Source organism: Piliocolobus tephrosceles, chromosome 2 (genome assembly GCF_002776525.5).
Source record: "Piliocolobus tephrosceles isolate RC106 chromosome 2, ASM277652v3, whole genome shotgun sequence".
Classification (NCBI taxonomy): domain Eukaryota; kingdom Metazoa; phylum Chordata; class Mammalia; order Primates; family Cercopithecidae; genus Piliocolobus; species Piliocolobus tephrosceles.
This window is the reverse complement of record NC_045435.1, coordinates 110,348,262-110,361,647: the sequence shown is the minus strand read 5'-3', so window position 1 is coordinate 110,361,647 and position 13,386 is coordinate 110,348,262. Positions and strand designations below refer to the sequence as shown.

The 13,386-nt window shown below is 38.2% G+C and overlaps 1 protein-coding gene across 1 annotated transcript; it reads left to right on the top strand.

Annotated features, from left to right (window-relative positions):
* Window positions 1-7,728: 7,728 nt before the first annotated feature.
* On the top strand, window positions 7,729-10,713 carry LOC111521416 (DAZ-associated protein 2-like). The gene is made up of 2 exons (XM_023184820.2): window positions 7,729-8,180; window positions 9,264-10,713. Exons 1-2 carry the CDS (start codon window positions 7,803-7,805, stop codon window positions 9,390-9,392), a joined length of 507 nt encoding a protein of 168 aa, XP_023040588.1. The 5' UTR covers window positions 7,729-7,802; the 3' UTR covers window positions 9,393-10,713.
* Window positions 10,714-13,386: the final 2,673 nt, after the last annotated feature.

Genomic DNA, 13,386 nt, shown 5'->3' with positions numbered 1-13,386 from the left:
CAGCCTAGAATCCAATTTTTAATCATAGATTTTTCAGCTGGGCCACAAGTTTTATACAATTAGATTTATTTGTGATCATTAGCTGAAGCATTCACTTCATAATAAACTAATTTACAAAGATTTGCATCACCTGAAATTTTATTAGACCCAAATGTTCAGCTTTGGGATACTTTAGCAATGATTTTTAATGTTCTGTAAAACTCTATAAGCTTACTACCTAAAACAGAACTTCAGTAGTCACTTTGCTTTAAAGTGAAAACATATACATACTTACAACAACAACAACAACAAAAGTAAATTACTAACTTTTCTTTTGAGACTGAGTTTGAGGTCTCACTTTTCTGGCCATAATGCAAAGCTAAAGTGGGTTCCCGTTCACAAACTGAAGAGTTCAGAGTCTAGTATGACCTTCATTAGAAATTATCTTCCATAAGAAGATGTCTATGATTCTACCTGACATGCCATAATACATTTTTAAGTATCCTGACTTATTTTGCTTTGCTTTCTCTGTTTTGTATGACTTAATCATAGACACTTGAGACATGGTTACTCTTTGTCTTGTACTTGATCTTAGGGAGGGAAGTTGGAGAAAATGTTCTGATATCAATGTCACTGAAAAAAATTTCTGCAGTAATTAAATGACTCACTGCTTCAGCTATTTATTTCAACAAATATTTATTAAATAGTTACTATGTAATTTTTCTTACCCCAAAAGAGGAAAAAGGAAAGGAAGGCCCATTTAACAGACAAAAAAAAAAATTATAAACATCTTTATTTATTGACTACTTCTTCTAAGCCAAATACCTAAAAGGTAGGTACACTTATTTTTACTACTCTACAGATTAAAACTGATGTTCATACCTGATGTTCACCAAGTCACAAGGCTGAGGTGAGTCGCTCAGAGCTGTCCAATCTCAATGTCTGTGCTCTTAACAACTCCTTTTCTCATGATGTCAATTTTGTTTTTGTTTTTGTTTTTTTTTTAAATGAGGTTCAGAACATAAATACACAATAAAATGGAATATGGCTAGGACTTTCTAAGGGCAAAACTTAATATTCAGAAACCAAAGGCATGTTTTAAGTTAAAACAAAAAGCCTAGAATGTATTCTATCCCAAGCAGGCTCATTCTCATTCAATCTGATACTATACCACAATTTTTAAATCATACTTTAAAATTCTTTTCCAACTCCCAGCCCATTCTTATTCTGAATCTCCCATTCTTATCAAAGACATATAATTGCTTCTTTGTATGGATTAAATTTGCCAAGAAATTTTGATTCTGAGATTTCATGGTTAAACAGGAAAATGGACCAGAAAAAGATCATGATTCTTTTTCTTCATGTGCCCTTGGTCTCTGGCCACGGGAAAAAAGGGTATATTTTGGTCCAAAAGACAAAATACTAGGTTTCTAAAGCTGAAATTCTTTTCAGTTTACATTTTCTTTCTGGAAGTTTGTAGTATGCCTTTGCATACATTTGAATTTTTCATCTCAGTTTAGGAAGCAAATGATTTAGCGTATCTGCCTTATTCGAGGTTTATATTTTGATTAAAATTTTGTCATCTGGTTCTTTCTTGGCTGCTTGTGAAATTGCATCCGTTGATTGAGAATAACAAAATTATCCATCACTTCCTTCCTACCTCAATGCCTGACTAACCTCAGGACTCAGGCCCAGAGAAAGAGAAAATGCTCTTGGAAATCATGGAGAAGGTCACAGTGGTTTACTCCTGGGCTCTTTGTCTTGCTGGTTCTACTGTGGCTCACTGAATGGTATATATTCACCCCAAAAAAGTCTGTAGGTTTTAACCATGACCATTCTTCATCTTGCAGTAATGTGAAAACAAGTGTAAGTAATGATAGCTGAAATAAAGCATTATTAAAGGAAAAATTAGATCACTTAAAAGGAAAGAGCGCAGTTAAACAGAACATTTTCTAAAACCGTGTACAATTTTAAATGTAAATGCTGACACTTATAGATATTTATCTATTCCATACGTACTCTCCATCTGAAGTGTATTTTCCAAATGACATACCTTGAATTGGTATGAAAGTTCCTGTTTATCCATTATTAAGCAATACAGCATCTGTGAAGCCTAGACCATAAGCATGTATGTGTTTATTTTTCAAGGGCAACATTGCCATCTACAGGATATGAAATGACAAAATTCCACCACTCCCTTAAACATGTTTGCAGTCAAAACTAGAAATCGCTGAGATTGAAATATGTGTCCAAATTCAGTCCTATTTGATTATCCTGCCAGACACCATATTTCACAAATTATCTCATCTCACAGCTAACTAAAAAAAAAGCAAAAGAAAAAGAAAAGAATGCATTAAGCTGACTACCAAATGCCACAGCCTCTTTGTCTTGGAAAATTGCATTAGGGGTTTACTCAAAGGCTTTTTACCATGATAAATGTGAAGAAGCTGAAAGAAAAGCTATCAGAATGAGGTGGTTAGGTTTTTAGTTGGTTATAACTAACACCAAATTCTCTGGAAGTTAGCTGAATATGTGTTACCTAAACTTCCTCATAGAATTCAAATAACAAACCCAACAGCTTTTCCTTCATAGATTTCAAGTAACAAATAGAGCTAGTCGTTTTTCCCCTAGTACAAGGAGGCTACTGATAATTGTTGCTTAAAGAATCTGATCATTTAATCAGACTTCCCAAAGTTCAGATGGCTTGACAAAGGGGAGGCTCTCAGACTGTTTTGCGAGGGAAGAAACAGAGGCACAGTTAGGTGATGACCTTGAAACAGTTAGCTCATTGTCAGGCTGTCCTATTTTAGCAAAAGTGAGAGAGAGGATAAGGGAGACAACATAACTCATTTTCTCCATTTTGACACACAGACTAAAATATGAGCCAGGAAAAGATATAGAATATACAAATGGTATTAAGAAGCTATTTTTGACTGCTCAGTCTGACCTCAGTTCAGTTGAAACTGGAATTACAATATTTATTAGAAAAAGTTTGAGCGTTTCAGGAAAAGCTATTACAATTTTCTAGTACATTTCTAATCTCCTTTCCTGGAGATATTTAATATTGGGATGTATAATTAGCTCACTCTAATTCCTTAATTGTGGCTCGCCTAGAAAGTAAGCAATGGACATGCTGGCAGTGTATGACCCTACTGTCTTGTGATTTTTTTTAATCAACTCCCACAGAAAAGATGTGAATAATGTAAAATTAAAGCCATCTCAATCATATAGTAGTGTGTAAAAATCCAGTTTACTTTATTATCACAATGCTAACTAGAAAGTATTCTATGAAAAAATGGGGTTTGAGCACCAAAGAAAAACCCTCATTAAAATGAGAAAACAAAAGTATTGGGGTTTCATTTCCGATGTGCACTTTATAGTTTTTCATCATATACCCAGCCTGTCCTCTGTGTACATGAACCAAGTTTGAATCAAAAGATTCCCTCCAAAAAAAAAAAATCCTAGCCATAAAAGCAAACTTATTTTATCTGTAGTCCAGCTAAATGCAGTCACCAAACGAGAAACAAATGTTTACATGGACTAAACGAGTAGCTTTTGATCCAAAGGCAATTAAATAAAACAAGGGGCCACCCTTTGTCTAAAACCAGTATGGTTACTTCTATTGATAAGTGGTTTATATAATATCATCCATTGCTAAAGTAAGATAGAAGGCACCCTCTTAATAGAAACAATTTTCCTCAAGGTTCTCAATGACCCTAACATTGCCAAATCCAAAGGGCAATTCTTAGTCTTCATTTTATTTGACCCCTGAGTGCTTGACATGATTTTTTCATACTCCCTGAAAAATTGTCTCCAGCTGGCTTCCAGAATATACTATATTCTTACTTTTCCCTTCCAAGACCTTGGCCACTTCTGCCTCTTTTACTGCTTCTTCTTCCTTTTTCTGATCTCTGAATGCCAATGTGCCTTCAGATATCAGTCCTTAAGCCACTTTTCCTCCATATCCACACTAAATATCTCCTTTTCTGGATATATTCTGTATGCTAATAACTCCCAAATATATATGTCAGCTCTAAATTTTACCTCAGCCCTAGACACTTATGTCCAAATGCCTATTCAACACCTCCATTTTGCTATCTAATGGAACATCTCATGCCTGATATGATTAAAATGAAATTTTTTTTATTATTTCACACCCCATACGTGCTTCCTTTTTAGGGTTATCCATCTCAGAAAATAACATCTTTCAGACATGCAATACATATTTACTCAATTAGTTTGTAATTAATTAATTAAATAACACATGATGGCAGCGGTATGACCACATCACCTCAAGAGAATGACAGTGAGAGACTAGGACTCTATGATCAGGAAAATTATCCCAGTAAATGGAAAACGTAATCAGAATTTTCTTATGGAATAGTAGGGCTCATAAGAAGGATGTGATCCATAGAGAACAACACATACTAGAGCCTTTCGGAGGATGGATGGTAGGAGAAGGGGAGGATCAGTAAAAATAACTAATGGGTACTAGGCTTAATACTTGTGTAATGAAATAATCTATATGACAAACTCCCATGACGCAAGTTTACCTGTGGAACAAACCTGCTCTTATACCCATATGTTAAATAAAAGTTAAAAAAAAAAAAAAAAAAAGGTGGGGGACCGGGCATGGTGGCTCATGCCTGTAATCCTAGCACTTTGGAAGGCCGAGGCGGGTGGGTCACCTAAGGTCAGGAGTTTGAGAGCAGCCTGACTAACATGGTGAAACCCCACCTCTACTAAAAATACAAAATATTGGCCAGGAGTGGTGACGCGCACCTGTAGTCCCAGCTTCTCCAGAGGCTGAGGCAGGAGAATCGCTTGAACCCGGAAGGCAAAGGTGGCAGTGAACCAAAATCGTGCCATTGCACTCCAGCCTAGGCAACAAAAGTGAAAGTCTGTCTCCAAAAAAGAAAAAAAAGGATGTGATCATGAGAGGATCTGCCATTCCACACTTTTACTCACTTCACATAGCACTTATTTTACAGTTGAATTAGGGATGTCTTCATGCCACAAAGACCCCTGTACTTCATATTCCACCCTCCTAAATGCTAGTGCAGTAAGACAGGCTCTCCTGATATTGGTAACAATGTCCAAGATTGTGGGAGGTTGATTTCTTCCCACTATTGACTCTACTAAGAAACGAAGGCTGATACTAATCACTGGAAATTACATTTGAAACCTCAGCGAGGCTTACAGAACGGGTTGTCTGTCCATGGCTATCTGTAAGGCGTACGTATGCATGGTCACATTTCACCTTTAAACTAGTTTAAAGGAAAATAGAAACATATCAGTTAATTTCTTCATTATTTTGCAAATTTTTTTAAAAATTCTGTTTATTATGGATACATAATAGTTACACATATTTATGGGGTCCATGTGATATTTTGATATAAACATACCATGTATAATGATTACATCCAAATGATTAGGGTATCTGTCACCTCAAGCATTTATCATTTGTTTGTGTTAGGAACACTCCAATTCCACTCTTTCAGTTATTTTGAAATATACAATAAATTATTGTTAACTATAGCTACCCTATTGTGCTGTTGGACACTAGATCTTAGTCCATCTAGCTCACTGTATTTTTGTGCTCATTAATCATCCCCTCTTTAGCCCCCCTACCCTCCCCACTACCCTTCCCAACCTCTGGTAACTATCATTCTATTCTCGATTTCCATGAGTTTGTTTTTTAGTTCCCACGTACAAGCAATGTTTTGATATAGGAATACAATGTGTAATAATTACATCAGGGTAATTGGGTATCCATCACTTCAAGAATATATCACTTCTTTGTGTTAGGAACATTTCAATTCCACTCTTTTAGCTATTTTAAAATACGCAATAAATTATTATAGACTGCAGTCACCCTGATGTGCTATCAAATACTAGATCTTATTTGTTCTAACTGTATTTTTATATCCATTAACCATTACCACATTTTCCCTTCCTCCCTGCTCCCATTCCCAGCCTCTGATAACCATCATTCTACTCCCTGTCTCTATAAGTTCAATTTTTTAATTTTAGCTCCCACATAGGAGTGAAAACGTGATATTTATCCCTCTGTGCCTGACTTCTTTTGTTTAGCATAATGTACTCTGGTTCCATCCATGTTGTTGCAAATGACAGGATTTCATTCTTTTTTACAGCTGAATAATATGTCATTGTGTATACGTACCACATTTTCTCTTTCCATTTATCTGTTGATGGACTCTTAAGTTGATTCCATATCTTGGCTATTGTGAATAGTGCTGCAATGAACATGAGAGTACAGATATCTCTTCCATATACGATTTCCTTTATTTTGGATAAATACCCAGCAGTGGAATTACTGGATCATATGGTAGTTCTATTTGTAGTTTCTGAGGAATCTCCATACTGATTTCCGTAGTGGCCATACTAATTTAAATTCCCATCAACAGTGTAAAAAGGTTCCCTTTATTTCACATGCTCACCAGCATTTGTTATTGCCTGTCTTTTGGATAAAAGCTATTTTAACTGTAGTGGCATGATATCTCATTGTAGTTTTGTTGTGCATTTCTTCTTCTCTGATGATTCATGACATTGAGTTTTTTTCATGCATCTGTTGACAATTTGTATGTCTTCTTTTGAGATATATCTATTTAGATCTTTTGCCCATTTTTAAATCAGATTTTTTTTTTGAGTTGTTTGAGCTCCTTATGTATGTATTCTGGCTATTAACCTTTGCAAATATTTTCTCCCATTCTGTGGGTTATCTCTTGACTTTGTTGTTTCTTTTGCTGTGCTTTGTCTATTTTTGCTTTGGTTGCCAGTGCTTTTGAGCTATTACTCAATAAATCTTTGCCCAGACCAATGTCTTGGAGAGTTTCCCTAGTGTTTTCTTCTAGTATTTGGATAGTTTCAAATCTTAGATTTAGATCTTTAGTCCATCTTATTTGATTTTTGTATATGGTGAGAGATAGAGGATGAGTTTTGTTTTTTCCATATATGGTTATCCAATTTCCCCAGCACCACTTATTGAAGAGGCTGCCTCTTACTCAATCTGTGTTCTTGGCAGCTTTGCCAAATATGAGTTGACTGTAAATGCATTGATATATTTCTGGATCCTCTATTCTTTACCATTGGTCTATGTGTCTGTTTTCATGCCAACACCATGCTGTTTTGGTTACTATTGCTTTGTAGTATAATTTGAAATAAGGTAATATGATGCCACCAGCTTTGTTCTTTTTGCTCAGAATGGCTTTGACTATTCTAGGTTTTTCGTGGTTCCATAAAAGTTTTAGGAGTTTTTTTTTCTATTTCTGTGAAGAATGACATTGGTATTTTGTTAAGTATTGCATTGTATCTGTAGAATGCTTTAGGTAGTATGATCATTTTAACAATATTAAATCTTCTGACCCATGAACGGAGCACTTTTGTGAAATTACATTTTATAAGACATGCTTTAGCATTTTATGGATCGAAACATTGAGATAAATAGAATTACTTTGGTATTGAATTTTAACTATTAGAACTGATAAATGCAATAAGGGTACAAAATAAACATACAAAAATCAGTAGCATTTATATATACCAACAGTCAACAATCTGAAAAAGAAACCAAGAAAATAATCCCATTTACAACAGCTACAACAAAAAAATGGAGTAGAAAACCACAGAAATAAATGGTCAATCCATACAGCTTAAAAAAAAGAGAGAGAGAGAGACGGCAGTGCCACTCAGGCGTCAGGTGACACTAGGCGGAGGGAACATCACGTGACACGGAAGTAGCTCCGAACAGGAAGGGGAGGAAAAAACCCTCCGCGACGCCCAGACGAACCGGACCCGCAGCCACCATGAACAGCAAAGGTCAATATCCAACACAGCCAACCTACCCTGTGCAGCCTCCTGGGAATCCAGTATACCCTCAGACCTTGCATCTTCCTCAGGCTCCACCCTATACTGATGCTCCACCTGCCTACTCAGAGCTCTATCGTCGGAGTTTTGTGCACCCAGGGGCTGCCACAGTCCCCACCATGTCAGCCGCATTTCCTGGAGCCTCTCTGTATCTTCCCATGGCCCAGTCTGTGGCTGTTGGGCTTTTAGGTTCCACAATCCCCATGGCTTATTATCCAGTCAGTCCCATCTATCCACCTGGCTCCACAGTGCTGGTGGAAGGAGGGTATGATGCAGGTGCCAGATTTGGAGCTGGGGCTACTGCTGGCAACATTCCTGTGAGTATGACCTCATCAGAAAGTGTTTGAGGGGGCAGAACTGTGGCAAGTGAATAGCATCTCACTGGGGACTGAGTTAACCTGATTCTTTTGTTTTCATGTCTGTCGAGTCCTGCTTGCTGCTTTTCCAGTTCATTTTGGTACACTGAACTCGTCTAGTAATGCTTCTTATTCATTCCATAAGCATTTACTCAATATTTGCCATCAGCATGGTGTTTTTACTAGGAACCCGGATGATTAAAAAAGTAGAATGTATAATCCCTAGTAAGTAGCTTTTAGATAGATGCTAACAATGTTATCATTTTTTCCTACTTAATTCCCCAGTGCATGGGATGTAGAGCCCAAATGACTACTCCGTAACTACATGCTAGAGATGAGGCGAATATGTGTCATTAGTGAGCCTTCAGTTATCCAGTAGTTTCTTCAAAAACTATGTAAGGGCCGGGTGCGGTGGCTCACCTGAGGTCAGGAGTTCGCGACCAGGCTGGCCAACATGGTGAAACCCCAACTCTACTATAACTACAAAAACGAGCTGGGCATGGTGGCAGGCGCCTGTAATCCCAGCTACTTGGGAGGCTAAGACAGGAGAATCACTTGAACCTGGGAGGCGGAGGTTGCAGTGAACCCAGATCCCACCATTGCACTCCAGCCTGGGCAACAAGAGCGAGACTCTGTCTCAAAAAAATTAAAAAAAAAAAAAAAAAATTAAAAACGATGTAGGGAGCATGTGGGATTCATCCATGGACTGGCACCCTGTCCCTGTTTTGGGGATGTGAATAGGGCAGTGGTTCCCTACCCTCCAAATGACTGTTGGTCTGGCCTGTTCATGTGCAGAAGCTAGCCATAGGCTTCCTCTTAGAGCTGGAACCCTTTGAATGAGTGGTAGGCTCCCTTTTCTCTTTGTATCTTTGGGTTCATGTGAAGTATAGACCTACTTTAGAACTCAAATTCATGGTGGAACTAGCTCCTTAAAATGCAGCTGGTTAGCACATTGCCTCATCCTAACAGGCTTCTGCTTCCCCTATGTCCCCTTCGCTTATATTAGCCACCCTGTGCCCATTCTATTATATCCTTTCCTTTCAGCCTCCACCTCTTGGATGCCCTCCCAATGCTGCTCAGCTTGCAGTCATGCAGGGAGCCAACGTCCTCGTAACTCAGCAGAAGGGGAACTTCTTCATAGGTGGTTCAGATGGTGGCTACACCATCTGGTGAGGAACCAAGGCCACCTTCGTGCCGGGAAAGACATCACATACCTTTAGCACTTCTCACAATGTAACTGCTTTAGTCATATTAACCTGAAGTTGCAGTTTAGACACATGTTGTTGGGGTGTCTTTCTGGTGCCCAATCTTTCAGGCACTTTTCAAATTTAATAAGAAACCATGTAATGGTAGCAGTACCTCCCTAAAGCATTTTGAGGTAGAGGAGGTATCCATTCATAAAATGAATGTGGGTGAAGCTGCCCTAAGGATTTTCCTATAATTTCTCTGGAGTAATACTGTACCATACTGGTCTTTGCTTTTAGTAATAAAACATCAAATTAGGTTTGGAGGGAACTTTGATCTTGCTAAGAATTAAAGTTGCCAAATTATTCTGATTGGTCTTTAATCTCCTTTAAGTCTTTGATTTATATTACTTGTTATAAATTGAACGCATTAGTTGTCTGCCTTTTCCTTTCCATCCCTTGCCCCACCTATCCCATCTCCAACCCTAGTCTTCCATTTCCTCCCACCAGTCTCCATTGAATCAATGGTGCAGGACAGAAAGCCAGTCGGACTAATTTCCTTCTTTCCTCGCACTTCTCCCCACTCGTCATCTTTTAACTAGTGTTTCACAAGGATCCTCTGAAACCCTCTCTGTGCCCCAAGCACAGATCCCATTACTTCTGCTTTCGTATCTCCTCAGGCAAAAGTGGAGGGTGCCTTATGGGCCCTTCTCATAGGTTGTCTCTGCATACACGAACCTAACCCAAATTTGCTTTGGTGCCAGAAAAACTGAGCTATGTTTGAACAAAGATATCGTGTAAAGTGTACTGTGAACAACAGTTGGTTTAAAATATGAGGGGCAAGGAGGAGGATGCATTTCAAAAGCTTGATTGATGTGTTAAGAGCCAAATTAAGAGGAGTTTTCATATCAAAAATTGGTTACCATTTTTTGTCAAGAGTGTCTGATGCAGCCACTCATTCGGCTCCCCAGAATTCCTAGACTGGGTTAATAGGGTCATATTGTGAATGTCTCACTACAAAATGACTTGAGTCCAGTGAAATCTTATTAGGGTTAAGAATATTTCAGGGATCCTTAATGTTTTGATTTTTGTTTTCTGAAATTGGATTTATTTTATCTTATAATTTCAGTTCATCTAAATTGTGTGTTCTGTACATGTGATGTTTGACTGTACCATTGACTGTTATGGAAGTTCAGCGTTGTATGTCTCTCTCTACACTGTGGTGCACTTAACTTGTGGAATTTTTATACTAAAAATGTAGAATAAAGACTCTTTTGAAGATTTGAATAAAGTGATGAAGTTGCATTACACCTCAAAAAAAAAAAAAAAAAAAAAGAGAGAGAGAGAGGCTTAGAAAAATCACATCCAATTATCCCAAAGGAGTTGCTATTATTAGGAATACCAAGAAACTAGAACACTTTCTCACCTTTTAAAACAATAAGAATATAAATATGCCTACATAATTATGGTACTTTCTGCCTTCTAAAGATATTCCTGTCTATCCCCCAGAGCTGTATCTGCAAAAAAAAAAAAAAAAAAAAAAAAGAAAGAAAGAAATATTAAAGACAAAAAGAAATGAGGCAACGAAAATTCTAACAAGAACGTTTTTCACAATAGAACACACACATCTTCAAGCCCAGCTCAGGATATACTCCGCTGTATTTTATCTCAGGTATATGAAGGTGGTGGAGGAGGAATTTCAGGGTGTTGGGATGTATGCATCTCCATTTCTTCATTTATCCATTTCTCTCTTTACTCAATAACCCTATTTGAAGAGACAGGTATCAGCACATTGCTGAGTGCATGGGGTGAGCTTTGTCAGAGCCTGGCAAGAAGATAGAGAACTCATTAGAGCACAAGTTAGAAACTGATGCATACAATTAACTAACAAGGAAGAGACAGCCAGACTACTGCTCCAGAAGTAACTGATGCAAGCAGAGATTTGATAGAGCTGATTTGTGATGTCTCAAAATAACCCCTCTTCTTCCTTATTCACTCACTCTCCGTAGCAAAGACTAGACACAGGCAAAATGTGAACCTGGTAAGAATTTCTCCTTAATGCATCATTATTCTTTCCTCATGCAAGCCACACAAGTTGTTTTATACCCTTAATCAAGGCACTGAGGATTCTCAACATGATGCACCTGCTCAGGGCACTGGCAAAGCAGAGGCCCAAAACAAAGAAAGGTTAAGAATTTGATGTTTGATATATTGTTGAAAGCATCAGAGCAGTCAAGATAGAGGGAGAAAGGCAAAAATTGGGGGTATCTATGCATCAATTTATCTATTATTATGTAGATAGATAGCAAGAGACAGAAGAGATACCTCCTATTTTCAATGTCTCAGGATGCTAAAGTTTTGATGGGTCCTACACAGAATGTCAATTATCAGCTCACTTCCCTGTAGTACCCCACTTGTGTCTCTTCCTCTTCTCTCCCACTGAAGTAAAATTGCCTCAACTCTCATATAATGTTGCTGTAATTATTCACTTCTACAATCCTCCTAAAGAGTAAGAAATAAGAAGCACACACACACACACACAGAGGTATGCCTTGTTCTATTGTGCTTCACTTTGTTACGCTTTGCTGATATTAATGATTTTTACAAATTACTTTCAATGGCAAAAACCATGATTACTTTTCCGCCAACCTAATGTATCTGCTATGGTAATCTGTGATCAGTAATCTTTAATGTCACTATTGGAATTGTTTTTAGAGCACCACTAACTGCACCCATATATGACAAAGGACTTAATCAATAAATATTGTATGTATTCTGACTGCTCACCAACTGGCAGTTCCCTCATCTGTCTGACTTGCTGCTTTGCTGCAGGCCACCACAGCAGCAAGAAGATAGCCTCAGCCTCATTTCTGTCTTCTAATGAGTATATTTTATTGGTAGAATCTAATTCACATTCAGACCCCTAACAGCAAGAAAGCCTGAGATATGTAGCATTTCGTTTACCAGTCCCTACAATAAGGAAAGAACACAGAATATAATGGGAATCAATAATGTGTGCCAATAGACAACTTCCAAAACCTTTAGAATTATTTTTCAATAAGTATAGAAAACCATTTGATCCATTTGTAATCTCACTTTTAGGGAAAATCCCTAAACCCAGTTTTTGACATTTTTCCATACCTGACATTTTGCATACTTGCTGTACCTTATATTTATTCAAATTAAAAGAGCAATAGGGCTGGGCGTGGTGGCTCATGCCTGTAATCCCAGCACTTTGGGAGACCAAGGCAGTTGGATCATGAGATCAGGAGTTCGAGACCATCCTGGCCAACGTGGTGAAACCCCATCTCTACTAAAAATACAAAAATTAGCCGGGTGTGGTGGTGGGCGCCTGTAGTCCCAGCTACTCAGGAGGCTGAGGCAGGAGAATCGCTTGAACCAGGAAGTGGAGGTTGCAATGAACCAAGATCGTGTCACTGCACTCCAGCCTCGGCAACAGAGCAAGACTCCATCTCCCAAAAAAAAAAAAAAAAAGAGTAATCATGGCAGAAAGGATGATGGAAACAATAAATCTCTTTTGTGTTCAACTTTTCCTTTGGATACTTACGAGAGAAGGGGAGAGTGGGCTGGGCATGGTGGCTCATGCCTATAATCCCAGCTCTTTGTGAGGCAGAGGTGGGCAGATCACGTGGTCAGGAGTTTGAGATCATCCTGGCCAACATTGTGAAACCGGTCTCTACTAAAAATACAAAAATTAGCTGGGTGTGGTAGCAGGCGCATGTAATCCCAGCTACTTGGGAGACTGAGGCAGAAGAATCGCTTGAACCCGGGAGGCAGAGGTTGCAGTGAGCTGAGACCACGCCACTGCACTCCAGCCTGGGCAACAGAGCGGGACTCCATCTCAAAAAAAAAAGGAAAGAGGAGAGTTGAGAGCCTGCTATTCAACCAATGTAACAACAAACTAAAACACTATTAATTTTTTGTTTATTAATTTAGCTATTGGTTGCTTACTATGTAAGAGG